The 27,440-nt window shown below is 39.9% G+C and overlaps 1 protein-coding gene across 1 annotated transcript in view; it reads left to right on the top strand.

Annotated features, from left to right (window-relative positions):
* The first annotated feature begins 5,115 nt into the window (after positions 1 to 5,115).
* Nckap5 (NCK associated protein 5) overlaps positions 5,116 to 27,440 on the top strand; it is a 795,495-nt gene continuing 773,170 nt past the window's right edge. The window contains exon 1 of the mRNA XM_077110321.1: positions 5,116 to 5,184. Coding sequence (XP_076966436.1) covers positions 5,116 to 5,184 — 69 coding nt within the window. The remainder of the gene's footprint in view (positions 5,185 to 27,440) is intronic.

Here is a 27,440-nt window from a genome sequence, read left to right as displayed (position 1 = left end):
AGGATTGTTAGAAGACATTTGCCCCCCTTTTTTCTTCCTCTCTGGGTACATGTCTCTTGTCTTCTTTTCATCATGAGTGAGAGCAACACTAGATCCTTACCAGAAGCCAGGTAAATGCAGCTTCCTGAGTTTGGACTTTTAGTCTCCAGAACCATGAGCTAATTAACCCTCTTTTATTTATGTTGCCTAATCTAGGGTCTTCTGTTGTAGCAATAGAAAACAGACTAAGATAGTGTGTTCTATTCTACAGTTACTCTTTGAGTGCCTACCATATGGGCTGTGGTGTGCTGGGTACTATAGGGAATATACCAATTAATTTGACACAATCTCTTTTTTCTGAACATTTATGAGGGTATTAGCAATTTTATTGTGCATTGTTTTTTGGTTAATGAAGCTAAGTGAAAGACATCTTGAATCTAGACCTGGAAGGGCTATCAATGAATTGTCTTGCTGGGACCCTATAATAACTTGGTGCACAAGGCATAAGTAAAGTCAAGTCACAGAAGTTAGGGATTTGCTCAAATTTATAGGGAAAGGAGAGCTGGGAACCCAATGTTCTAATGGTTGAGTCACAGTCCTTTGGCTCTACCATTTTGCTCTGTTTCTTCTAGCACCACCATTAATATATTAAAGCAGAGGCTGGGAACGAGGGAATCAGAGAGGTAAAACTGGGGTGGAGAAAACAATGCTCAGAAAGTATGTGAGTGTGTATCTCAGTGAATGAGCGTCTGTGTCTGTTGGGTGTATCTGAGTGTGTATATGCATATCGCAGTGTGTACATGCATGCATATGTGAGTGAAAGTGTAGGTACATGAGTTTTTGAGTGTGAGTGTATCTGAGTGAATAAGTGTATGTATGTGAGGATGTATTTGAGTGTGTATCTAAGTGTATGTGACTAGATGTGAGAAAATATGCCTTTGAAACTTAGTTAAATGTGCCGTTTGGTTAGTGTCTCCTAAAAATTCTACAGTCTATTTAAAAGACTATTAGAAAATAAAAATTAGTGACAGTTTTAGAAATATTAAAAATCTGTCTAGACTCAAAGGCTATCACTCTCTGTGAGGAATTTTATTTTTTTCCAAAACAGAGTTTATTAATAAAGGCCAATTTAAATTTCTAAAGATTTCTATAGAAATCTAAGAACTACTTTCATCAACTAGAGATGTCTGGGGGGTTGGAAGGGAAGATCAGTATCAGTAACCATTAGTCAATAAGAGGAGGCTTAATTTCCTGCTTTTCTTCAACTGCCTGACCATTTTTCCTTCTCATGGAGGGAGGGAAGAGCTTCCATCCCATCACCCTGAATCCAGAAGAACATTCTTTTACAACCAGAGATGTCAGAAGACAGACATAGAAAAGATATGAACACCACTGTGTTATGGCACTTTGTAGATTTAGGCAAGTCCTAAAGAGTAATTTTTAGGTTTCTGATATTTTAAAATCATTATAGGATCTTCTTGAAACTGAGGGTGTCTGTGTGTGTTTGGCTAAAGAAACAAGTAACTCTGCTATTGCAAGTATGTGCAGTGTTTCTTCCCTTTGGTGACTTTATATTACTACCCTGTTCTTCATCTCTCACACGTACAGCTGCAAGCATTTGCCCATTCATTATGCATGCAAACAGTAAATGCTCATTGAATGTGTGCCACGTTGTTTTGCATTTGGCATTATACTGTCTAAAGGAATGCAGAAACTTGATCTTGGACTTCCAGTTTCCAGAACAGTGACAAAATTAATTTCCTTCCCAACAGTGCAAGAGATAAGAGTGTGAGAATCATCAGCCTTGTGATTTTTCTTTTGTTGACCACTCCTCTTTTCATATTACTACATCCTGGATGTCATTTATTTCTTTTAGGTAGCCTTGCTTTGATCCATGTGGATAACTACTTTGGTCCTTCCCAAGATTGTCCTATGGGATAACTAACAAGATAGTGTATACACCTGGGCTGGCAACTGGCTAGGACTCACTACTGTGGCCATACTGTTTGTTACTGTGGTCAGTCCTGATCAGAATACACCTTTATGATTTGTCATGCCCATGCAATGTGGTTGCTAAATAATGTGAATACTATTTCTATCTATATTACACCATGAAGTCTGAAGAGAAATTGATCACATCAAGCAGTTAAGTCAGCTTTCTCTATAGGCAGACTTGGCTATTTGAGAACTGTCAAAAGAATCCCCATTTCCCAAGTGACAGCCCCATCAGCCTCTGACAGAACTAAAATCCAGAAACTAGAGTCTCTCCTAATGAATTTGATTATATTTACCAGAAAAGATAATCAACATATTTAATATTTAAACCTTACCTATATATCACTCACTAGCAAAACTCTTTAAATGGAATGTCCATTTATCATCACAACAACCCTACTATGAAGAAGGTGAATCAACTGAGGATTAAATGTGTTAAATAATCTGTTTAATGTTATCATCTATTTAAGAATAAAGAGATTCAAACCCTAAGATTAACCTTTATGCTGAGAACAGGAGCCTGTGGCTGTGGTCTACAATTTAGCACTGTTCTCACACATTCTCCTCCTAGCTTTCTTCAGTCCTGAGAAAGTGACCCTGTTTTCCAGGGCATGCAAAGCTCTTTTCCATCTCCTTTTCCTGGTCCCTCTACCTGGGGTAAAACTTACCCATCTCTTCCATGGCTGGCTCCTATCCTAACTCTCTACCCCAAAAGTTTCCAAGCCCATGTTCTTGACACTTGCTGTACCACCTGATGGGGGTCATGTCTTTCATTACAGTACTGTGAAAAGGATCCCCACTTCCCAAAACAACACCCTCACCAGCCTGTGATGAAGCATAAAATTCAGCAGCTGGAGTTTCTTACCAATAAGCAGTGTTCTCACACATTCTATTTCCACCTTTTTCATGCCTAAGAAACTGATCTTCTCTCATTTGTTTGCTTATTTATTTTCTGAATGCTAATAGTGGGATGTAAGTTCCATGACGACAGGACCCTAGTCGTTCTTACACATGGCTGTGTCACCAATATCCAGGGACAGTACATTCCATATAGTAGGTACTCTCTACATATGTGCCAAATGCCAAAGGCTTTGTGGATCCATCAAACCCCTTTGCTCTTCAGAATTAAGACTTGAGAGGGCATGTTCTTGACAGAATGGGAAATATGGCAGCCCATTCGTCTGATTGGACTCATCATGACCTCCTCAAGAGAAAGAATTTTTGGAGATATCAGAGAATACAGGCACCAAGACAAAAAGGGAGGCTGCCGTATAAAATAGGGGAGTCTCTAAAACAAATTTTTGTTGACTAATAGTTTTGACTATAGTAATAGTACTATATAGTCTTTTTTCCTGAAAAAATAATGCTTGGGCTTTGTTTGCTTATTTCCAACTGCTAGTTCCTGCCAACAACAATATATTAAGAACTTAATGTATTTAAGGAACTATCCTAGGTGACTAAGATGATTAATAAGGCAAAAGATCCCTAAGGACTCCTATGAAAATTGGGAGAGGAAAGGGAATCATTACCAAATGGATTTGTCCTGGGGGGGGGGGGGGGAGATGGGACCTGAGCCAGGCCCCGGAGTGTGGAGAGGATTAGGGGAGACTTAGGTGAGAATTTTGATCAAAAGCATGCTCTCAGGAATGTTACGAGTGTGTCTGGGGACTGTAAAGGACTAGTTGGCAGGAAGTAGACCTTGAAAATGATGTTGAAAGTTTTGAATTTTCTCCCGAGTTCTGAAAGGACTCCTAGGAGTTTCTGAATGGGCTGGTAAGGTCGTGAAATTAGTATTCCCGAAAGGGAGAGCTGCAAGATGAGGATGGAGGAGGGAGCAAGCTAGAAAGGGGGTCCCTCAGCTTCCTGCAAGGGACTGTACTTTGTGCATACACTGTCATGGGCACACTCATTGTATCTCTCTTTCTCTGGGTGTGGCTGTTTGACCTTGTCAGACTTGGAGCCATTGAGAGAGGTAGAACATATTTCTTTTTGGTTTTATACAAACTGATTAATTCAGTATTTTGTTAAATGCTTCTGTGTCAGTAGTACCATGACTTTATGAGAATTATGAACAATTTCTGTATCCCCAAGTGTTTTCTGAATCATCAGGACTCTTTTTTATTTTTTGTTTTATATCAGTTAATGCTCACTGTTTATAAATGTCATCTGTGGGTAATTGTACATGAAAACTATAAAATATTACCATTCAGTTATTTCACAGGTATTATTTGATTCCTGTAATTGTGTTTTAGCAGTTCAGAAAAACACATTTCAGAGAGGCTAAATGACTTATCCATGGTCACTTAGCTAAAGGCTAAAGAAATTCTCATTTTAAACCCATTTCTTTTATTTCAAATTTTTTACATCACGGTGAAAATTGGAAGCTAGCACTTAATATACAAGGCAGATGTTTATTAAGCAGAATACTTCATCATTCTAGAGCAAGCAATCTCAGTGGAGTGCAGAGATGAACTACATGTTACCGTGCAGTGGTTGTTTCATAAATACTCATGGACAATAATGACATCATCCACCATTCATTCTGAATCAATCTGTCCCAAAAGGAACGTATCTTATAATGTTCCTCAAATATTTTTAAATGACATATTTTTAAATTAAATATTGACAATAATGTTCACATTTCAATCCTCTTTGGGCCTTGGGCTCAATAATTCTTGGTTATGGAGTGTGGTTTTGTCAGTTTGATCTCATGGAATTTGCAGACAGCATCTATGTGCATAGTAACAGAACAATTCTGGCTGATAGAGAGAGAACGGGTGTGGATCAAGTGTGGCATGAAACGGACTGTTTACTTTTTTCCACAGTCTGCTGATTCAACCTGCAAACCCATTCCCCAACTCCATTAGCAAAACCTGTAAAAACACAGGGGCCTCCAAAAAGACAACTCTAACATTTGTAACCCAGAGAGATGTTTTGAGTTGAGAGATCTCAGTTCTATATTTATTTCTTGGGCCTGGGTATTTTTTTGGCTTCAACACTTATTTCTGGTTGGAAAGCTGAAAAACAAGGATCTAAACACTGAGCGCTTGGATAGTAAAACACACGTTCACTTTTCGCAGTGACCCTGGAAACAGACGGGGGATTCTTATAAATCACAAAGGAAAATAAATAACCTGACCCATGGAGGGAAAGAGACAACTTGAAAAAAGGGACTTTGGAAAAAGGCTGTCCCTGGATAGCAGTCTTGTGGTAAGTACTAAATATTCATTTACCACTCTATATGTTTTGGCTTAAAGTACATTATTCTTTGACTGTTATTTCCTGAACCCTGTGCTTTTGAAACATCTATTCCAGTTACCCCATTAGCAATATCCCCTGGGATTTTGTTTCATTTTTATTTTACGAACTCAAAAGCCAGCAGATTATTGGAATGTTTGTGTAGTGTCTTAATAGGCAAATGTCATAGTCTGTCAACGTTATATATAATTACATTAATTCCAGCTGAAATTGATTTTAGCTTATACAAAAACACTACTGTACCACTATGCCAAATGCCAAGCCTATATATAGCTGCTCCATCACCCATTTATCTTAACTTTGAGGCTAAGTTGAACAAGAATTCAATGTAAACTTAAATACTGAAGAATTGAGAAAGTGTCAGAGATCTTCTTGGATATAAATTAGTTCACTTATCTATAAGCTTTCTAAGAATTTTAGTGCTGACAAACATCTTTTTTAACAACCTGATTAGATTTGTTTACAGGTTTGAGAATCACTATAGTAAGTGTAAGAAACGGACTAAGTCACTTATTTTGGAAGCTTGGTCACTTTTTCCCAGGTTCTGGGCTAAAGTGTGGGTTACCTGTTGTGTTCTATGAGGCATGTGAATATAACAAGAAATGAAATCAAGCAAGCCACTCCTTTCACTTTCATGTAACTACTAAAGCAGAATGTTAGCTTGGTACCTTCTTTTGCATATTTGATGGGGATGTTCTTTGTGCATTTGTATACTCATAGCACCTGGCCCCATCAGTTGTACCTTTAAACTCTGCAGCTATACATATTACTCTGTTGTGTAGAGATTAGTTCTTTACCCTATAAGAGTGGACATTTCCCTTCATAAACTGTTCATGGATGTAGATTCCTGGGAATTGAGAAAAGGATTGCATTAAGGTTTATGTGTATGTGATGTGTCAAGTTCTCTTGTTATTCAGAATCAATTTCTATGACTATGTGTGCTATGCATTGACCAGTATACCTGTAGAGACCAAGGACTTTGGTAGTGTTTTAAGTTCTTCTCCATGTGAATGTGACCTCATCTCTTAGATCTTGCTGTCTCCAGGTAGGAAGTGGTCCAAATATGGTGTGTATGTTTGTGTCTATTTCTTTTCAACTTCTGGGAAAACCTGTGATAAAGGGATCATTTTTCAGCCTCTCCTTTGTAGAGCAACACACCAATATGGTCTGTCTTGGGCTTAGGCAGGGACAAAGACAGCCATATGGTATGATATGAGCAACTCAGAAATGATTCCCTCAACCCAGAAATATCCTTGTCTGTTGATCTCCAAAACCACAGATTCTTGCTTTGGGTCTCAACTTGTATGCAAAAGCCCTGTAAAATCAAACATACTAAGTTATTGTCTTTAAATAATTCATAGTGGCTCTCATTAATAAAATGCTTTGGATCATTTCCAAATGTCATCCAGATGAGCAGAACTTTGTTGAGAGAATTATCAAATAAAAGGATATAGAACATTGAATGCAAGAAGGGCTGGGCTGGGTGGAACAAGGTGGAGCAGGGGGAGGTAGGTGACCATAGAGGTATTGGATGCCTGCAGGTCCCAGAAAGAGGAAATAGTATCCATGAAACTTTTGCCCACATTGCAAATTTTGCCTAGGGAAAGCTTGCATATGGGTGTAAGTAAAATCCTGCTACATTATTAGTGTGAGTTGAAAACTCCAAACCAAGCTTGCTTTCCTATTGGCATATGGCTCTACCTGGAGACAAGTGGTGGGCTGTGAATTGACTGGCATAGAACACTGTGAAAATGAGAACCTATTGTTTGTACCACCTGGGAATCTTAATTTTGTTAAGTGTCCTTTTATCATGCTTATGAGAGTTTTTGCCTGAGTGAATTATTTTCCTTGTCTTCTTGAAGCAGATTGCTACATCTGCACATCCAGATTGGGACCATCCTGTGACTATGCATGTGAGGGTGCTTAAATGTTGTTGAACAGGATACCACTTTGGCCAAGTGACTACAAATTTTGTGTTATGTTCTCTTCTTTTTTTATGATACTGCTGCTGGGATAATGAGAGCAAGAAGGTGGTGTTTGTGTTGATTCTTTGGGAGGGAGATCTGTCGAAACTGCCTTGAAAGAGCTCTGTTGTGACTGTCAGGAAGAGACCTAGACTGGGATGAGGTAAAAGATAACTGGCCTTTAAAGGACTCGAACATGCTCCGTGCTGAAACCATGCAGACATTAGGCAAGAAGCAGGCAGGGATGATTCCAGATTAGACTTCTGAAAATAAAATAAAATAAAGAACCTGGCATTATTCCAAGTCATATTTTTTAATTTTTATTTTATTATTTTGTTCCTTTCTATTCTCTGTTTTGGATCATAGAATGCTAAAGTGGGAATGAGTTCTATCTAGTCCTTCACCTTGTAGAAGAAATAGATTAGGGCCCAGAGAGGCTAACTGCTTCTCCTGAAGTCATATAACTAGGATTACACCAAGAGTAGAATGTGCATCTCCACCTGTCACTTCAGTTCTTTATCATTTATTACATATTATCCCAGGAAGAGGAGATGTCCTTTTGGGAAACTCACTAGAAGAAAGAGAAGCATATTAAATTTTTAAGTCTTGAAATTCTACTGCAATAATCATTATGACCCATATTTTTGAGAGTTAGGAGGCCCAGAGGTAATTTTGACTTGCATATTTTGCAGAGGAAAATTCCTCATAATGTCCTCCAAGAATAAGGTACTATTAAGTTCATTACACTTTTTACTTTACATAAGCAAATCATGAAGCATTGAGTTAGAAGTTATAGCTCCCTTGCAACAACTTTTAAATTTTTAGGCTGAAGGAACTACAGAATTAAAAAAAAAAAAAGCCTTAAAGTCCAGATATTGCAAAATGCTCCTATTGAGGAATTGAATTTGTGGTCCTTAGTCACAAATTCAGAACCTGATGAGAGTGTGAGAGTGTGTTTATGTGTGTGTGTGTGTGTGAGTGTGCGCGTGCACGCACGTGTGGGTATGCGTGTGAGAGAGCCCATTCACTCACATATGTGTGTGCCCTGGTACCACTGAAATACATCCTTTGATGTTGATGATTTTTTTTTTTAACTTTAAAAATTATCCTTTAAGGAGAAAATGACAGGTAAATGGAACTGAAATGGAAAATATGTTCCATTTGCGGGGTGGCAGGGGAGGGGGGTGAAACTCAGAAAGGCGAGTGACGACAGGTTTCCTCCACCAGCAGGCAGGAGTCAAGTAGTCTTATATTCATGGTCAGTAGGATTTTCTTTCTGATAACAATAGAAATCACCCCAGAAATTGAAGCTTCTTCTTGACTCAAAACTGTTCAGCCCTCCTCAGGATGCTTTTTGATCAAAAAAGTCAGCAGTTCACACTGTGCTTTTTTATTTGCAAAACACATTCCCTGGCTTCATGTAGAGCTGTTTGACACTTGTAGCTGGGATAGCATTTAACTGATGAGAAGGCTGGGGACTGAATTTTTTTTTTTTTTTTTCCAGCTCACATTTCGATAGCAAACATTCTCCTTTAATTTGGGGAAAAGTACTTTTTGCTTTTAGGTACAGATGAGAGTAACAGTTCCTCGGATGGATTCCTTCTTGGTATATTCTTTCTTTCCTATTCCACCAAAGGGAAATGAAATGTGGACTGTACTAGATCCTCAGTTCTGACAGGAGTACAGTTTTGATAGATGCATGGGGCAGAAATGGATTTATTTAAATCCTCCATTTCATCCTTTGGCCTCTTAATGATTTGCATCCAAATCATTACAGTAATCAGGCTCTTCCACTGCATCATAACTAAATGGGTCCAGCAGCATCATTGAAAACCTGCTATGGGAATGTGCTGGAGAACTTCTGTTTCTCCCTCTTAATGTACTCTTCATCCTTTGCTACTCCGCTGTGCACCTCACGAACCTTGGTAGGAGGCTCCCTTGCTTCTGGCATCTTGTTAGAGTGTGTCCAGAGGGAGGATCTAGCAGGTGGAGATGTTTGCTCTCCTGCTCTCTCCCTGCCTCATGCATTGCAGTAGCTGGACTCCTCTGTCTCAGGTTGTAGCTTTGGTTGGGCAACCCTTTCTCACACTCCAGTTATAGTTATAACCACAGCTCTCTGTGTTCTGTCACCTTCTCGGTCCCCATACTCTATTCAGACTTCTTCATGGGAATGGCCTTTGGATGTTGCCAGTTCATCTCTTGTTGGCTTTCCACAGCCCTGACAATCTTTAGTAAATCTTCCCCTTCTTTGAATGATTGGAGCATACTACCTCTGGCTGATAGAGCAAGTGCTCATAGTTTTCTGTGGCAGCTAACCTAATAAGCAAGAAAAGTAAAATAACACAACATGGAGATAAACACGTGGTGCTATAGGAACAGGAGCTGAGATCACTTTGGGAGGATGTGAGATAGTACCATGGAGGAGCTGGTGTTAGAGTCATTAATTGAAGTAATGAAAAGAATTTAGTCATTGAAGACTGGAAGAGTAAGGAAGGAAGGGTAAACCCAAGGACACTGTCCTATACTTCTGGTGACAACCTCTGTCATTATTTGCTTTGTTTTGTTTTGTTTTTCTCTCAGGGAAAACTTCTTCCATACATCAAATTTAAATCTGTGCTTCTTTATCTGCAGTTATTTCCTCCCCTGTGTAAGGACTAAAAATAATTCTAAAGGAGGGATTAGAAAACTCTTGTTATAAGGTTCAGAAAGTAAATACTTTGGATTTTACAGGCCAGATGAATAGTTGCAACTACCCACTGGTGCTTTGCAGCAGAGAAGCCACCACTAACCATAACTGAGTAAATGGGTGTAGCAGTGTTCCAATAAAACTTTATTTATAAGGACAGAAAACTGGTTGGATTATAAAGGATATCTGCATGCAAAAGAAAATTTAATATTTGAAAATCAGAGTTCATGTGTTCTTTCCTGTTTTCACCATTAGAGTATGCAATCTCTGGAGGCAGGCAGAAGAGAAGAGTCAGGCTAGTATGCAAAGGAACAAATGCCCAAGTGGCAAGAATCAGGGTGCCAGGAAAATATTTTAGAAAATATATTCAAAATATTTAGAGAATATTGACAAAGTATGTTCAAACTTACTGAGACTTTTTCTAAATGCAAAATCGGGATGTTACTGGTGTTACTCACTGCAGCTAGGGAGCTCTAATTATAGTATTTGTCACTTAATGATGTGGGTGGGTTCTGGGGATATGCTTGGTGGTTTCATCATTGTGCAAACCTATAGAGAGTACCTACACCAACCTAGATGGTGCAGGTCCATCTTTGGACATGACTACTTGGTATAATTAAGAAATACAGTAAGTATGGTATGTGTGAGGCTGCTGCTGATATAATACAGAATACTGTTTTATGTTTTCTTAGAAGGAGTGCATTCTAAAAATAATACAAAAACCATAATATTCATCAATTATTACTTTCAAGTATTATGTGCTATAAATAATTTTATGTACTGTACTTTTTTATATGATTGGCAGAATAGTGGGTCTGTTCATGCCAGCATCACTGTACACATATGAGTATTGTATTGCATTGGGACAGTAGAATGGCTCTGATGTCACTAGGTGATAGGAATTTTTCAGTGCCATTAAAATCTTTGAGGATCATGGTGGCATATGCACTCCATCACTGATCAAAATATCTGTATGTGCTACAAGATTGAACTAAGAACAAAAGTCTCAAGTTTGCAGTGCTTTCAGGTATGACTGAAGTTTTCTTGACTCTCAAGTTGTCCCATAGGACTTCCCCTCACTGTGGGGATGCTGTACAGAGCTAAAATACCTGGCTTCTATTGAAGATTCCTACCTACTCCAATTGGAGTTCCCTTGAACACTTCTACTGATGAAAGAATATAATGAATTACAGTAGAGGGGGTAGAGAGAGAAGAGGGGAGGGGAGGGGGGAGGGGGGATAGTAGAGGATAGGAAAGGCAGCAGAATACAACAGACTCCAGAATGGCAATATGTAAATCAATGGTTGTGCAACTGAAGTGATTCTGCAATCTGTATATGGGGTAAAAATGGGAGCTCATATCCCACTTGAATCAAAGTGTGAAATATGATATATCAAGAACTATGTAATGTTTTGAACAACCTACAATAAAAATTAATTAAAAAAAAAAAGAATATAAAAACTGTTTACGCAGTGCCTCTGCCATTTGGAAAATGCCAACTTGTCCTTAAGGAAGCCTGACCTTTCTTCTCTGACATCCAGATTGCTTTGAGATTTCCCAAATGAGCAGTGAGTAGGGGAGGGTCAGAGAAGAAATGAGCAGGAGCTTTTTATTCACCCAATTGCTTCATACCCCTAGTAGAACTATTTTCTCAACTGTCTCCTACCTAAACTAAGAAGACAGTAACCATGGCCTAGAGCTAGTTGTCAAAAGGTATGTTGATGTCTGAAGATCTGGCTGAGGACATTCTCAGGAATAAGCAACAAGTGGAGAATAGTCCAGCTTTGGAATGGGCTAGTAACCTTCTGGTGGGTCCCCAAAATGCTGAAGAAGTACCCTACCCACCTGTCTCTCAGTGGTGCAGGATCTCTTGGTGATGTGGATAAATACAGGCACATATGGGTTAGAAGAAGTTGGGAGAGGCTGGGCCAGGAGGGTACAATCCACAAGAGCTAGTTCTTGGAGTCTTTAGGAAGCTCTTGAAGATTAGGAGGGGATCAGAACCCAAGAAAGACAGTGCTGAGAGGGAGGTTGGAGATTTGCAGCAACACTGGTGCTAGAGGCAGAGTCTAAGTGGAGGAGGACCAGATGAAGGATAGCAGAACAAGAGGTCCAACTAGAGGACATAGGACATATCTGCAGTGAGGGCTGAAAGAGTCTAACATCAAAGCCACTTAAGCAGACAGGTGTGCATGCCCAGCTAGTGAATCATGCATGGAGTCTAGGTCAGAATGGTTTCCCTCCTTCAGTAATAGTAGCTGAAATTTATTTATTGAGGATTAATACATGCCAGGCACTTTCCTTTGTGTTTTATGGAAACTTAAAAAAATATTGCAACAACCCTTTAAGGTAAGAACTCTAATTATCCCTATTTTACAGATGAGAAATCAATAGTTTAGCATTTTACTCAACTTCTTAAGATTAAGAAGGCCATTAAACTGGTGAGTGATAGACCATTCACCTTGAATCTGGATCCCTCTAGACTATACTCTTGCAGAATACACATTTTGGACATGAGCTCCTCCATGGTGCTTCCCAATTTTAAAGAATCCCAGCTGACGCAAGTGGGTTAGAGGTTTCCATGGCTATTAGCACATCTGCTAAATCTATGGCCACTGAAACGGGGGATAGGCTTGATTTCAACAAAACAATTGTGAAAGGGGAGTAATAACAGGGGCAAGAGTTAGAAGGAAAAAGAAATGTTGAGTGTTCAAACATGGGGGTAGATATGCTTTCTGACCTAGGGATTTTTCTGAATAACCAAGTTTTGGAACCAACTCCAACTATAGAAAAATATGTTTTTACTTGGTAAGGACTATAAGGTTACTCTCTGAACCTTATAGAAAGAGTTTTTTAATCCCTCCTTTAGAATTATTTTTAATCCTTAACTAAACTATAACCTCCCCAAAGCTATGGGCCATGTCATCTTGATGTCTATATACCTAAAGTCTGACACATAGAAAATGTTCAGTGAAATGAACAAGTGAATGAACTTATCAGTGAGTAGTTGTTCATGAGCTAAGTACCTCTTAGTAGGGGATCCTGGATATGGGATAAGGGGGACCTATATGGAGAGGTACTGAGTGCTATTTGTGAAGGTTGGAGAGGGGAGATGTTGCATTGCTTTTGAGTATGATATGTACATGTACGAGGTGGGATTATGGACAAGAATGGGAGCAGAGTAAGGTGAAGATGGAAAGTGGTGGGCCACATTCAACATGTAGCTGCCTCCAGAATGCAACAGGGGTTCTATCTTGAGTGATGATCCTGTCAAATGGCTGCATATTCTTTAGTCTGGGCTGCTGACAGATGGAGGTAGGTGGAGAACTAACAGAATTTCCCATAAACTATTGTGTGCCCACCATTGGTAATTTGTGCCTCCTCTTGTGTTGTCCAATGGAGGATTTTCCTTCACTGTGGTTTAGGCTCACTCTAACTCTTCCTTCCTTCTTTCTTTGTTCTTATCATTGATAATAAGGTAGACTGACATAGTAACCACAACTTCTAAAGTTCCCATGAAAACATCCTTTTCTGAGCTGGTCTTTGTAACTGCATTTATCCCATGGTCACATTCAGAGTTTCTTAAATCTGGATAGTATTGACATTTCGGGCCTAAAATTCTTTTGTCTTGAAGTTGCCCTTGCATTGTAGAATGTTTTACAGGAAACCTGGTTTCTACCTATTTGATGCCAGTAACATCCCTCTTTCAGTTATGACAACTCAAACTGTCTCCAGACATAGCTACATGTCCCTTGGGAGACAAATCCATAACTAAACTATAACCTCCCCAAAGCTATGGACCATGTCATCTTGATGTCTATATACCTAAAATCTGACACATAGAAAATGCTCAGTGAAATGAACAAGTGAATGAACTTATCAGTGAGTAGTTGTTCATGAGATACCTCTTTGTAGGGGATCCTGGATGTGGGATAAGGGGGACCTATATGGAGAGGTACTAAGTGCTGTTTGTGAAGGTTGGAGAGGGGAGATGTTGCATTGCTTTTCAATCTTGCCCAAGGATGATTCTAATGTGTGTGTAATGCTTTTGGTTTTACATAAGAGACTCCTAACTTAATATCCTTCACCATCTTGAGTACCAGGATGTGTGACAGGGGGAAATTTGTTAAAAGACTCCAAAGTTTTGAATTCTTCAGAATATTTTCTATTAGATTTCATGTTAGGTACATTTGTGCATTTTTCTGGGGAACCACACTATAGCTATCAGAATCTTAAGGATATCTGTGAACCAAGAATGACTTTGTGGCTTCACATTCTTTCAGTGTTTCCTTTTGCACCTGCCCACGGATTTACATTCTTTGCTAAGGTCAGAAGTAGGAGCTCAGGTAGCCCCAGCCTCTATTACCTCCACTCAGCTGAAGCGGTGAGTGTTGTCTGCCAGCATCAGATGTAGTTATGTGCATCCTTGGGGTGTCTGAGATCACTAAACCAAACTAAGAACTGGTCACATTTTTCTGAGGCTGGCTCTGAACTCCCAATTCTCCAGTCTCAACCTCCAGAGCCCCTGGGATTACAGGCATGCAGCATCATGCCTGGCTGAACTGGTCACATTTTGTAAACCATTTGCAAATGCTACGTTATTGACAGATGAGAAAAACGATGTTGCTTCTACGTTACAAATAAGTACAAACGAGCAGAGATATTTACTTGGCATGTTCCATGCTTTCTTAGGATTCTGAGATCTGCTTGTCATTCTGTTGGTGTCTCATCATCTTTCAATAATGGGAATCATCAGATCATGAGTTTCCATGGCAACTGAGTTTTCTGCATCATCCTTTGGCAGTCTAGGATTGTTTCCATGGCGGACTCTCTAGTGCTTTGTCCATAACAACAGGTAGAGCTCTCATCGATCTTCTTAGAAGCTGGTCTTCAAACTAATAGGCTTCTGGGTTTGCTTTCTGTGTGCCTGTTTTTCCTTCTTTGAGTTTCTCTCATCAATCAGCCCAGGAATTGAGCACCTACAGGGTTAGCAACTCTGTGAAATTAGTGCTAAGAAATGCAAAGCATGATTTCTGCTTTACAAAGCTTTTAAAAAAATCTGGTTGCATATACATAAATCATACTAATATCTAGGATATACAGTGGTACAAGAAAAAAAACCTGTGGTGCAAACAAACAAACAAACAAAAAAAAAAAAACTGAGAGGATTTAGAATGAGTAAGTTTCCCTTTAGGCAGTATTGATAGGGAGGGCTTACCCCAAGGAGGAAGACTGTCATACTCCCTTTAGAATGTTAGTCCCAATTTAATCTATGATGTACCCAAGTTCCCTGTAGGGAAAAAAAATATTGAGAAAACCAGGTGCCTGGCTTATTCTTGAGAAATTGCCAAGACCCTAAGCAAGCTCCACTATAATCCTATGATATCATCCCAGCTTTGCTTTTGTCCCCTCCAGCCACTCGTTGCCACTCTCCTGTTAGCATTCTCTTACCCATATGTCCTGCTACAAGGCACAAGACATCACACAGCTACATCATTTTGATTTCTTCAGCCTAACTGTCCTGCCAAATTTACCACCCTGGACTATTGGTTGGTTATTATCAATTAATATTTATTAAGCATCCCTAGGGGTCATGGCCACGAGTGAGGCAGCACTTTTCATGACTTCATGTTGCTCTGCCTTGACTCAGCTAAGCCAATATTTATGATCTTTCTGCTGTCATTTTCATTGCCCTCATCTCCATTCCAATTTCAATTAATATTTCAAGAGCAAGTCCGGGAGCTGTTGTATTAGAACGGCTTCACTTAGCACCAGATGCACAGCCTGGGCTCTGTCCCTTTTGTCTACACATTTTGCAGTTCTCCTCCAACGTGCAATCCCATTGGTCTGGGATGCTCTCTACAAGCCCAAACAGCGTTTTTTTTTTTTTTTCCGGATCCTTTACATTCCAGGCAGTTCCAGATGTTTCCTCCTCATAAATTTCAGTTCCCTAACTAGGCTTAATGGATCATAATTGTCCATTTCTGAAGATGCCTCTGAGGTTTGCTTGCCTTCTGTCTTTCGGCACCTTTTTGGGTCTTAGTTTTAAGCGGTTGTCTTCAGCTTTGTAGGTTTCCCGATGCAGTTGATTCATTGATTGTTTTCATGCACATGGATGTTTTTGTCAGGTAAATTCTGGGATCCATTTGTCAGATCCGGCAGATAAGTGAGCTCAAGGACTCTTTGCAAGGAGGAACTGTTATCAAGGGCCCTCCATCTTTGGAGATGGAGTAGCCTTGGGGACTGGCAGTAGTCCAGCATGGGTGGGCACAGTGATGAGAGCAAAGTTCTTAAGGGCACCAACTAGGTGGACTGGAATAAGGCTAGTTCTGTCATCCTCTCCTTGGTGGGTGACATTCCAGCTAGCCTTCTGGGTATAGGGGGGAGCAATTTGAAATTCCTTATGGGTAATCAGGAGCTATTTAGAAAATTTCTGGGTCAACTTTGATAGGCCCTTGGGACAGAATATCTGTCTTAATTCCTGATTGGTGAGGTGCAGCATCAAGTGTCAGAGAGAGGGTTGGGAAATAGGTCTAAAGTGGATATATCACTCATTCTCTTAGGAGGACCTGAGTGACTTTCCACAGTTCTGTCTGCAAGACCATGTGTCAACCACATAGATATTCCTTACTTGCTATATCAATTGAGGTCCTGAAAGGGAATAGATGGAACACGTAAGCCAGGTAATGGGAATAAAGGGTCTCTTTACAAAGAGGTGGCAGGATGTAGGGGACTCAAGAAAATAGTGCAGTCCCTGGGGCTAAAAAGTGTGGAGCCATTACCCCTAAATCTAGGAAGTGCCTGTGGAACAATGTGGTTGTAAGGTGACAGTCACCTGGCAGGAAATGCCCTCTTAGGTGGAGGGTTATGGCCAACAGTGTTCCCAGCAGCAGAGAATCAAGACAAATTCATTCCATCGTCTCTTCCTGGGCTCTAGTCCCCTGTGGGTGCCTCATTGGCTGAGACTAGTCAGGAATTAGAGACAAAGGGGCCCATGCAGTGCCCTGGAGCAGGATGGAAAAGGGTAGAGGGGGCAGATTTGGAAGGACCAACAGAATGTATTCCACACGTTCATCCTATTATAATAATATATACAACCACCTCCCTTTTCATAATTCTGTACTGAGAAAACACTGACCTTCATCAAATTAGTCCATGTTTAATGTATTATTTGAAGTAAGTTTCTATGCATTGTTTTCTAGTCCATTCCCTTGGACTTGTCCCAGACATTATGATGTGACACCTTCTGAATATAAGTTCCACACACCTAATTAGTCGCATGATCTTTTCTTTAAGAATAAAAATGCTTTGTATGGGCCTGTGTGCCTGTTGTGTGCTGCTGGTCTATGAGGAGGGTGATCTAGAGGGTTTGTTAGAATTCTAAATCTAACTTTGTTAGAATTCTAGATCCTTAGCTGTAACCTGAACTGAACTCTTGAGCAGATTAGCTTCTTAAACTCCCCAGACTTCTTTGTCCACTGCTGAGGACAACAACTCTTATATAAGGAGGTCATATAATATCCAAGTGAAATAATATCAAGGAATTGTTTTGAGGTCTGTAGGACCCTATGCAAATGAAAATGTTGAAATATTATGGGAGTGGTGAATTTTAGCTCATCATAATTAAGCAGCAGCAGCCTTAGAAGAAAGTTGTACTAACTGTTTACTGTGTGCAAAGCATTCATTTTAAAGGGTATAATGGGACGGGATACCCTGAAATGTAGCAAGAAGCATATAGGTTGGCTAGGGAATTAGCCTGCATTGGATGTGAATTCCAACCTGCTATGTACTCCTATGTGAGCTTGGCCATGTTACCTACCTCCTCTGTGCCTCCATTCTCATCCATAATCAGGGATGATAGTATCTTCCTCAAAGAGCTGTTGGGAGAATTAAAGGAAAGAAGTCTTGAACACAAATACAGCGCACAGCCCAGTGCTTGGCGTGCAGTCTTCTGTATACTGAAAATATGCAGAGCCAGCTGACGTGGCCTCTCCAGATGGTGGTTTTCTTTGTCTGCATGTGGAAGGAGGCATTCAGAAAACTTCTTGGAAAATGGTTCGACTTTCATACGAACATATATGGTGTTCAAACAACAGCATATCAGTGATGTTATCAGCCAGCCATGTTCACCAGGGTATTTACTATAGCTTGTATCAGACCGAGCCTGGGATTCCTTTCTTCTTAGTCCAATTGCTCTGTAGTACCCCATTAATGAGCTGTATGCCTTCTTATGTGGAGCATTCTATTTTTCTGGAACTTTTGGCCTTCTGCCCCACCCCTGAAACCCAGCCAATGTCTATTTATAACAGGTAATTTTATTCCAAAGGCTTCCAGAAATGCCCATAGTCTTCTAAGCAAATGTACAATGACTTCCTATGACAAGGTCCTGCTGGGTCTTTTTGCCCCAGGCCCTGTGGAATGGGTTTGAGGGACAGGGCTGTGGAACCCTCCTTTGTTCGTTATTCCTCCAAATGCTTTGAGCTTTGCCAACTCAGAGCAGTGGGAGATGGGTTTGGGGGAAGGCACCGGGGAATATTTCCCATCTTACTCCCTCCCTTTGCTTCGACGGGGAAAGACTTGGAGGGGTCGAAGTGGAAAAATTTTTCCACTACATAAAGAGAAGGAAAGAGGAAACAGGGTCCCAGTGGCCTCTTGCCAGGCCCCAGGAATGCGCCAACCCTGGGAATTGGCCCGTCGCCAGCCTCCTCAGAGGCTGCTGACTTGGGAAAACTGGCTCTCTGGCTGCTGCCAAGAATGCAGACAATGGGCTTTTGGACAGTTCAGCTTTTGAAAGTTTGGCTTTTGTTTTATTACTACCAAAGGTAACATTTATTGGGCACCTATGTGTGCATGCCAAAAGATAAAATGCATGATTGGAAATCCACGTAACTTAAACCAGGCACAAGTACCAGGGCCCTTGTATGTATAATATTTATAGCCCACATCTAATTAGGGCCTAATTCTTTTGCTCAGGCACATTGCTACCTTAGACACAGTACTGAACAGCACTTGATTCTAGAACTGAAGTCAGTTTTTAAGTGCTACATTGAGCCATACTATGTCACCTGGAAGGACTGATGTTAGGTGAAATCAGTTTATTCAATTGTCATTTGATTGGGAAAAGAATTTGAATGAATGACACACACAGGTGTGTATTGACGGGGTGAAAGAGACCAAGGCCCAGCAGTTGATTCAAGAAAGAGTAGTCCTGGTTTATGTAGAATACTATATTTTGGAATGGAAAGAAAGGGGCCAATTACACACTGCCCTTGATGTGTCATGAAAGTGTTAGAGAACACATAAAAGACCTTACAGTATTCTGTGTGTGTGTGTTTTTATTTTTTGTCTAAATAAGCAGTATTGATAATAACAATACAGCTAATTTCAGAGTAGGATGCTGGACTTGGATATTTAATTGTGTTAGCTCTCTTAATTTTCACAATAATTCTTATATAAGGAGGTGATATAATATTCCATTGTACTGATGAAGAAACTGAAGCTCAAATATTAAATAACTTGACCAAGCTCAGGTGGCTAGTAAATACCAATATCTGTCTTCCCACAAAGCTTCTGTTTCTGGTACTATGCACACATCCCCTGAGCACTTTTCAAAGCTGAGAAGAGTTTCCTGGCTTCCTTTTCCTGTGGTACTCCCAGGATCCCGTCTTCCATAAGGTTCAGTGTCATAGTTTTCAATAGTCATTTTACAGTGACTCTTCTCAAACTAGGTCCCCTCTGCTTGGAGCAGCCTGTTGTCTCTTCCTCTGTACCATGAGGAGATCCCACAAGAAGGCAGAGTCCCCTGAGGACATCCCAGGAAGAGGTTCAGGCCTTCACTCTTTTCAATTCAGGCCCCCACACCTCATTTTGAGAAAGATCTATTTGTGTGAATCCAGATGTGTACAAAAGATACAGCAAGGATTTCTTTGCTTTTCTCTTTCCAGAAAGATTGCTCACATAACAAAAAACGAAAGATTTCTTTAAATAGCTTTAATGCATTTTAAATTGTATTTAATTTTCAAAAATTCAATTTGCACTAGTAGTTTCCCATGGAGCTAAACCTCTAACATCAAGCCCTTTTTCTCTGCAATGGAAAACAGATCACAGATGGTATTTTGGGTTTAAGCACTTTCCCTGAGAGCCCTGAAGGGCCCGGAGAGCCTGCCATTGTGCAGAGAAGTTTTCATTCCAGGGAAGAGGAGGATAGTCACAGCCAGGGCTCCCAGGCTGCAGATCCTCTCTGACAGTGTGTCATTCCTTCACAGTTATGATGGGGCTGATTGACAGATAAAGGTGTACTATACAGTTAATCCAGAGTGACTCAGACCTCTTTATAACCCTCCTCATGTCTGTAAAGGACTTTTCTGTTATATAGGTCTATAAAATTTTTTTCCCTCCTTGCAAATTATATCCATCAATCATTTATTTTTACACATACTCTGGAACCCAGCCTTCTGAATAAAGGAAAGAGAAAGCAGAAAGGGAAGAAATTAACTTAGTCTATATTATGAGACATTGGCGATATGCCAGGCACCTTGATCCATTATAATGGATCCTTCTCTCAACAAATATGTATTTTGCTCTGATATTTTCAGAATTTTGTGTTGAACAAGACACATGATATCTTTCTTTCATGGAGCTTACATTCAAATAATTTTCCCACCAAGCTGTGAAGCATATATCATGATTCCCATTTTAAAGATGTAGAAACTGAGGCTCAGAAATATATTCCTGACTTTTTCCAAATCACAAATTGACCAGAGTTGGTACCAACTTGACACTAAGGCTTACATCTGACTGTGAGCCAATTTCTTGGTTTTTCTGTACCCTGTATTATTTGTAATATTCAATTAAGGATATTCTCTCTCTCTCTTTCTCTCTCTCTCTCTCTCTCTCTCTCTCTCTCTCTCTCTCTCCTCTCTCTCTCTCTCTCCAGTACTTGTTTTATGTGAGGAATTGACTAGGCTGAGTCCTAATATAGTATAAGGAGGAAGATAGTTTGCTTTCCTGTGTGGTTACCAGCTCTCAGTGAAAAATTGGCAAATTAATTAGTGAATGTACACTGGGTGTTCAAAGTCCTCTGGACGAAGATAACTCAGCTAAAAGTTGCCACCCCTATTGATAAGCATGAGACTGCAAGAACCTTTAGAAAGGTTGAAAAATGAAACCAACTTGTAGAAACCAGGTATAGTGTTTACCATCATAAAATAGGACCCAGCTCTACCACTGACCAGCTGCGTGTGCCCTTCATATTATTAAACATTTAATGGCCTTCTGTTTTCTCCTGGACTTGTACAAGGATCAAGTAACACAAGAGCATATATAAAATAATTTGAGAGAGTTATGCTCTAGAACAGTGAAAACTGATAAATCAAGAAACAAAGTTGGGAAGAGGGGAGTAATTTGTTTACAGCAATATCTCCAGAGCTTGGGAGAAATGAGCATGCAAAAATAGTCCTTGAAGGACTGAGTAAAATAATACAACAGGCACTATAATCAAACAAAAACTAAGCATTGTTGATGATAGGACAGGTTTACCTTTTACATATCTTTTGCCACTAAGAAAAGCTTTTATCTAGAGATCCATGCACATTCTTGAGGTGGCCCACCCCAAGAGCTGACAGTTCTTCTCTCCACTTCCAGGTAACCAGACAGCAGGCTGACCTGTCTGAGTTGGTCTAAAATTACACAGATATCTTTCATCATGAAAGTGAGGAAAAGGGGCCATCTTTCATCTAGGACCCCACCTTGCCTCATGTAAAACCTCTTCATTATTTCCAAGCATTCTTGGAAGCTTCCCATTCATTCATTCATCATTTGTCAAATTGTCATTGAGCATCTTATGTCCAAGTCACTGTGCTCCTATTAAAATCTTTTCCAAATATTGCTTTTCTCTAAAAATATAGCATTTTTTTTCCTTAAAATTTCTACAGTGATTCCTTCAGAGCTCTGGTAAGTGCACCTAGAGTGGACGCTACAGGTTCTAAGCACAGGCTGTGAGAGCCAAATTCAGGAGTTCTGAACTGAGTTTGTGTGCATATTAAGGGTATAATGTGGATGTGGACATGAACAGAAAAGGGAATGGAAGACTGACTGGGTCTTGAGACTAGAATCACTTTCTAGGGACAGGCAGTGACTCTTTGGCTCAAAAGAAGAAGAGAGAGAAATGATGAAACACCACCACTAAACACACACACACACACACACACACACACACACACACACACACAATGTGGAGGGCTGCCTTTTATCACATGGATCTACTGTCCTCTCTGCATTCAAAGCCCTCAGAAATCAGCCAGCATGTATTTGGTGGCCCATCATGAGAAAGAACCCATCATCCATGGTGACTGAATGCATACAAGAGTAAGCAAAGGTACTGATAGCAGCACATCATCCCCCAAACAATGCATTTCTGGCCCATCTCTAAAACTGGATAAACCCAGTCCACATGAGAAGGATGTGTATAAACCAGAGGAAGATATTTGCAAACAGACCAGACAGAGCCCTCATGGAGTTCTGAAATATTGAAGAAACCCAGAGCTGGACATCACAGCAGTTGTCTGTCACTGAAAGTCAGCACAAGTCAGGGAGATAAATGGTCATCAAAAATCCAGGTGCCTTAATACTCCCAAGAAGCAAAGACAGCACGTTGAGTATCTCATGTTAATGCCACCTCCCTATTGAATCTTGTGGTTAGTGTCTCATTTTGGATATTCCCGGGAGGACTAGAAAATAGCAAGGTGTCATGTGGTGCTATTTCTTGAGACTAATTATCTGAGAGAATTCCTGGAAAATTGAATAGAGTTGGGTTTCTCACTTGAATGAGATTCACCATCATCCGTGACAATGTACAAATTGATCCCTTAGAAAAGTTAATAGCCTAGCCATTATTAATATTAACCAGTTAGATCTGAGCAGTAGGAATAATCAAATCAATATTCCTGTGTCTATATTCTTTGTACACATACCTAACACAACTAAATAAATGAATAAGCACAACTTTAGTTCTGAGTATATGACTATGTAATCTCTATTCAGATTCTATAAATGGACAAAATTAGTAAAGTCAAATTTGCTGCAGTCTTGAGAACTTGTCTGTGTGATGTATGTTCTAATACTTCTTTTTAGGTGAGATTTGTAAGGAATTTATTTTTAATCTCTCAGTTACTAAACTTCCTTAGACTGCGTCAAGAAGAGTTCTTTAATAACTCACTGTTGTTACACTTGGTGGACTCATTGTAATCATTGGGTTTTGAGTCTGTCAACTTACTAAGATTATGGGCTGCTAGAGGACAAGATATTTGTAATCATCCTACGAATGTTCCCAATGTACGATACAATGCCCAGCACACTATGGGACTCAGTAAATAGTTAAAGATGTCTATGTCTGCGGGCTCAACACTTCTGCTCTCAGCTCTGTCAGTAATGGGCTGAGTCACTCAAGACAAGTCTCACTTCTCATCTTCAGCCTTACTTTTAAAGCTTCAGCTTTACCTTTTTTTTTTTTTTTTTGTCTGTTTTATCAGAAAAAGGGACCCAGTGATCTGTCAAGCTCCTTGTACCTGAGAGATTCTGTGATACTGAACGCGCGTAGCACAAGAGGAGGTACTACAGGGAAAAATCAAAGAAGGAAAATGCAAGGTCCCAGCCATCACAGTGTTTCCAGCAAAGCTCTAGAGAAGGGTTTTCGAAATGACTGATAAAGCATGGTGTGCCTCCTCCTCTGTGTTGCACTTAAGTAAGGAAAAAAGGTAGACTTGGCTGAGGTTGGAAGTGCAGGCATCAGGGACCAGGGAAAAGACAGGTATTATAGGGAAGAAATCTATGTCACAAATACATCACCATCACAAGAAATTTATGTATAAAACAACACTGATAAAAAAATTCACTATTAGATCATTTATTCTGTTACCTGAGGAAAAAAATATTTACTTAGATTTGTCTAGCATGTGTCAAGATGAAATTTTTTTCCAAGTCATTTTGCAATCCTACTTTAATGTTTAGACTCCCCACTTTGCCCAAAGCCACCCTGTTAGCTTTGCAATCAATTTAAGGATTCTGTTTTGCTGTAGGGCACTGCTGCCTCAAAAGGATGTGGCCATTCCAGTTGACATTTGATGTTCCAGATAAATTCTTACTCTGTCTGGTTTATAGACCTCCCAGGTGCTTTGTCCCTCAGAAATCTTGGGCTTTCCAAAACTCTGCTGCAGAAAGACACTTGTCAACTGTGCAGTGTCTGCTATGATGAGCATGCTTGAGTTGTAAACGAGGTGAAATTTTGTCACTTACCATTCTGTGAACTTCAGAAGGGTTGAACATAAGGCAAACCTACGGAATGGGAAATTCTGAAGTAAATTGTAGATTGTGTAAGTGGCTGAATATTTTCTGAAAGGACTGGAACATAAGGCTTTTAAAATTCATACTGTAATTGAATTAACAGTTAATAGAACTCTCTCTCAGTCTGCTTGGCAGAAGAAATAAATCATTTGTAATTTGCATTTCTTTGCAGATCCAAAATCAGACATCCAAGCTCTTTAAAGCAGCACTTCCCTTTCATAAGAGTTTGGATTTTCCCTGCATGATGATTCAAGCTTCAGATTGAATGATAGAATACACTCCAGGTACATTTCTAGGTAATCAAGCCCAAACTTGTAAATGTTCAGTATTTGCTTTTCTAAATCCTTGTGAATTATCAGAGAAACTATTTGGAAATATAGCCTTAGGTCCCAAACAAGTTGGGAACCCTTCACCTCTGAAAATTCATGAATCTGGAAAATAAAAAATACATAGGCTTTTGTGGGACTTTAACACCCTGCATTGGATCATGGGCTGGATTTTGTCCTCTGTTCAGTGGCAAGAAGATGTGTCCATTTGACATTGGTCCCATTTCACAACCTTTCGAAAATGTGTTGAAGAGATTCCATCTAGTGTGTGCATTTTTAGAACCCAAAGATGACGGAGACAGAAAAACTTGGGAATTTCCCTTTGCCATAATAGCAGTTTAACTTGCAAATAAGCTTTGCAGGTTAAATATTTATCTCACCTTCAGGTAATAGAAAACTTCCTCCTGAATGAAATGTGGTTCATTTTGCCAATTTGGCACTGGGTCACAAATCCAAAGATATCTCATGATTCTTTGGTATGAGCCCTTATATGACTTTGACCACCACGTCTGCAAAAGGGGTCGACTAAAAGATAAAGCTGTTGATAGCTGGCATGCCTACTCCCCATGCAAAGTAAACTGTCTTGGCTTGGGAACCTGTATTACAACTCAGTGTTGTTAGCCAACAGTTCCTTGATTCAAGAGGTCACAGACCTGACCCGGGCCCTGACTGCTAGATTTCCAAAAGCTCTGAGATATTCTTGGAGCCATAAAACAATGGAATCTGTAGAAGCCAAGATACTCAAGGCTGGTGAGGTAATCATATCAAGCTGCCAGGTGTGAGGGCATGGCCTTTTGGAGAAAGAGGACAAACTCCTTCCCCTTCCTACAGCTTGGCACGATTGAATGAAAGACATGTGGTGAAAATCACTTCCTCTTTCTTTTACAGAATGTCTTTGCTGCAATTTTGCTTTCCTTTTTCTCACTCGATCTTTTTTTTTTTTTTTTTTTTTTTGGCAGGGGGGAGGGGTACCAGGGATTGAACTCAGGGGCACTCGACCACTGAGCCACATCCCCAGCCCTATTTTGTATTTTATTTAGAGACAGGGTCTCACTGAGTTCCTTAGCACCTCACTTTTGCTGAGGTTGGCTTTGAACTCGCGATCCTCCTGACTCAGCCTCCTGAGCCGCTGGGATTACAGGTGTGTGCCACTGCAGCCTTCATCACTCTGTCTTTTTTTTCCCTGTCTACTTCCTTCCTTTTAAAATTCCTCCCCCTCCCCTTACCTCTGCCCCCTCTATTCCTTCCCTTACACGTATTCTGCCTAATTATGTGTAAATGTCAATGTCCTGAAAGGGAGTCCATGGATTTTTCAAGTCATCCACTCCCCCAGTCTCATTCAGCACTTGAGTCACCACAAAAAATACAGCTCTTACCTTAACCTTCCAGGCTCTGGAAGCTACCTCTCACAGCTCTCAAGTATTAAATGTCAATTAAAACCACCTCAAATGCTGGAACATGTGCTGCTGGTGGATGGCTGGTTTTCCCCCCAACAAAAACCTAAATCACTAAAATTGAGCATGCACATTCAAAGGCTTATTCCCTATGAGAAACTTCAACATCAGAGGAGTGGAGGATTTTAACACTAGACAGGGTCTTAGATATCTGAATAGATATTCAACCTAAGCACAGCTCTAGGGACAGCATTTGCTCATCTTTAACATGCCTGTTTGTGGTACCTGAGGTTCTTTCTAACTCTCTGAGAACATGGAGAGGAAATGCCTGGTGGTTCCGTCTCTTTTATTTACCAAGGACAAAGGCCATATCTGAGTGTAGTTGGCTCTGCTTTGAACTTCTCATTTGCCTTCTTTCCTTATGGTCACAGTCATATTTAAAATTTGGGAACACTAAAATTGCCCAAAGAACCAACAAATCTTTTGGAGTTTTAAACCAACTTCCCCGTGGTTCTCTGTGCTCTGAAACAGCAGACAGCAGATCTGCTGCCCTGGGAAGTAGCTCTTCCTTAAACAGGAAGTGCATCCTGCATGACCAGGTGGTTAGTGAGAAGCCATGGATGGAGTGTCAGGGGAAGTATGGGAAGTGGGGCCTCTGTTAGCCCTGTTACTTCCCAGTGTCCTTCCTAATGGGATGCTCTGTGGCAGGGGCTTTGGGTGTGAAACCCCACGTGAGAGCAACTTATTCAGCCCATTCATAGCTTGGCACACTGGACTTTCAGGCAGGAAGCCATAGCAACCATCTTAATACCAACATTCAAAACAGTCTCTTTGTAATTAGGGGAGTATTAAGAAAACAGAGCTTCTGCTTCATTCTGGCCAGAGCTCAAAGATAATATGCTATGTGGCAGTGAGTATTTTTCTTTTCTCTTAAATCAAATTTTGCCAGTTCTTTATTCTTGAACTTAGATGAGACACTTTTGATATTTGGAAAATAAATGTGTTGCATCAAATTGTCAATGCTCATCTTTTAAAATTGGCAATTGCTTTAGCTCAGTTATATGCTCTATAACCCTGTCAATCTGTATAGCACTTGGTTTCCATGGGAATAAGCTTTGCACATCCATTCAGCACAGAGAATGAATTAATTCAAGAGTTTGTGATTGTATTGACAATCAGTGTTGAGTAATTCTCTTGATAATTAGAAATAACATCTATACTGCTCCATTAGAAATATAATTCTCTGGGTTTTTTTTTTCTTTTATTATTGTTTGTTTTTATTTTTATAATTATTTTTTTAGATGCCCACTCTTACTCTGTCTACTTTTGCCAAGAAATTGTTTTTTTATGAATGATGTTGAATTTTTTTAAATATAAAAATACTTGGAATAGGAGCCTCTATGTTTTCTCTATAAGGCAATCAAATTTTTCCAAATAGATACAGATTTTTCTAGTATAGCAGTTATTCAATTAAAAAATCATAAATAATAAATCACCT

The sequence above is a fragment of the Callospermophilus lateralis genome, chromosome 9, assembly GCF_048772815.1.
Source record: "Callospermophilus lateralis isolate mCalLat2 chromosome 9, mCalLat2.hap1, whole genome shotgun sequence".
NCBI lineage: Eukaryota > Metazoa > Chordata > Mammalia > Rodentia > Sciuridae > Callospermophilus > Callospermophilus lateralis.
The sequence above is the reverse complement of the archived record's forward strand: the minus strand, read 5'-3'. Positions and strand labels throughout refer to the sequence as shown.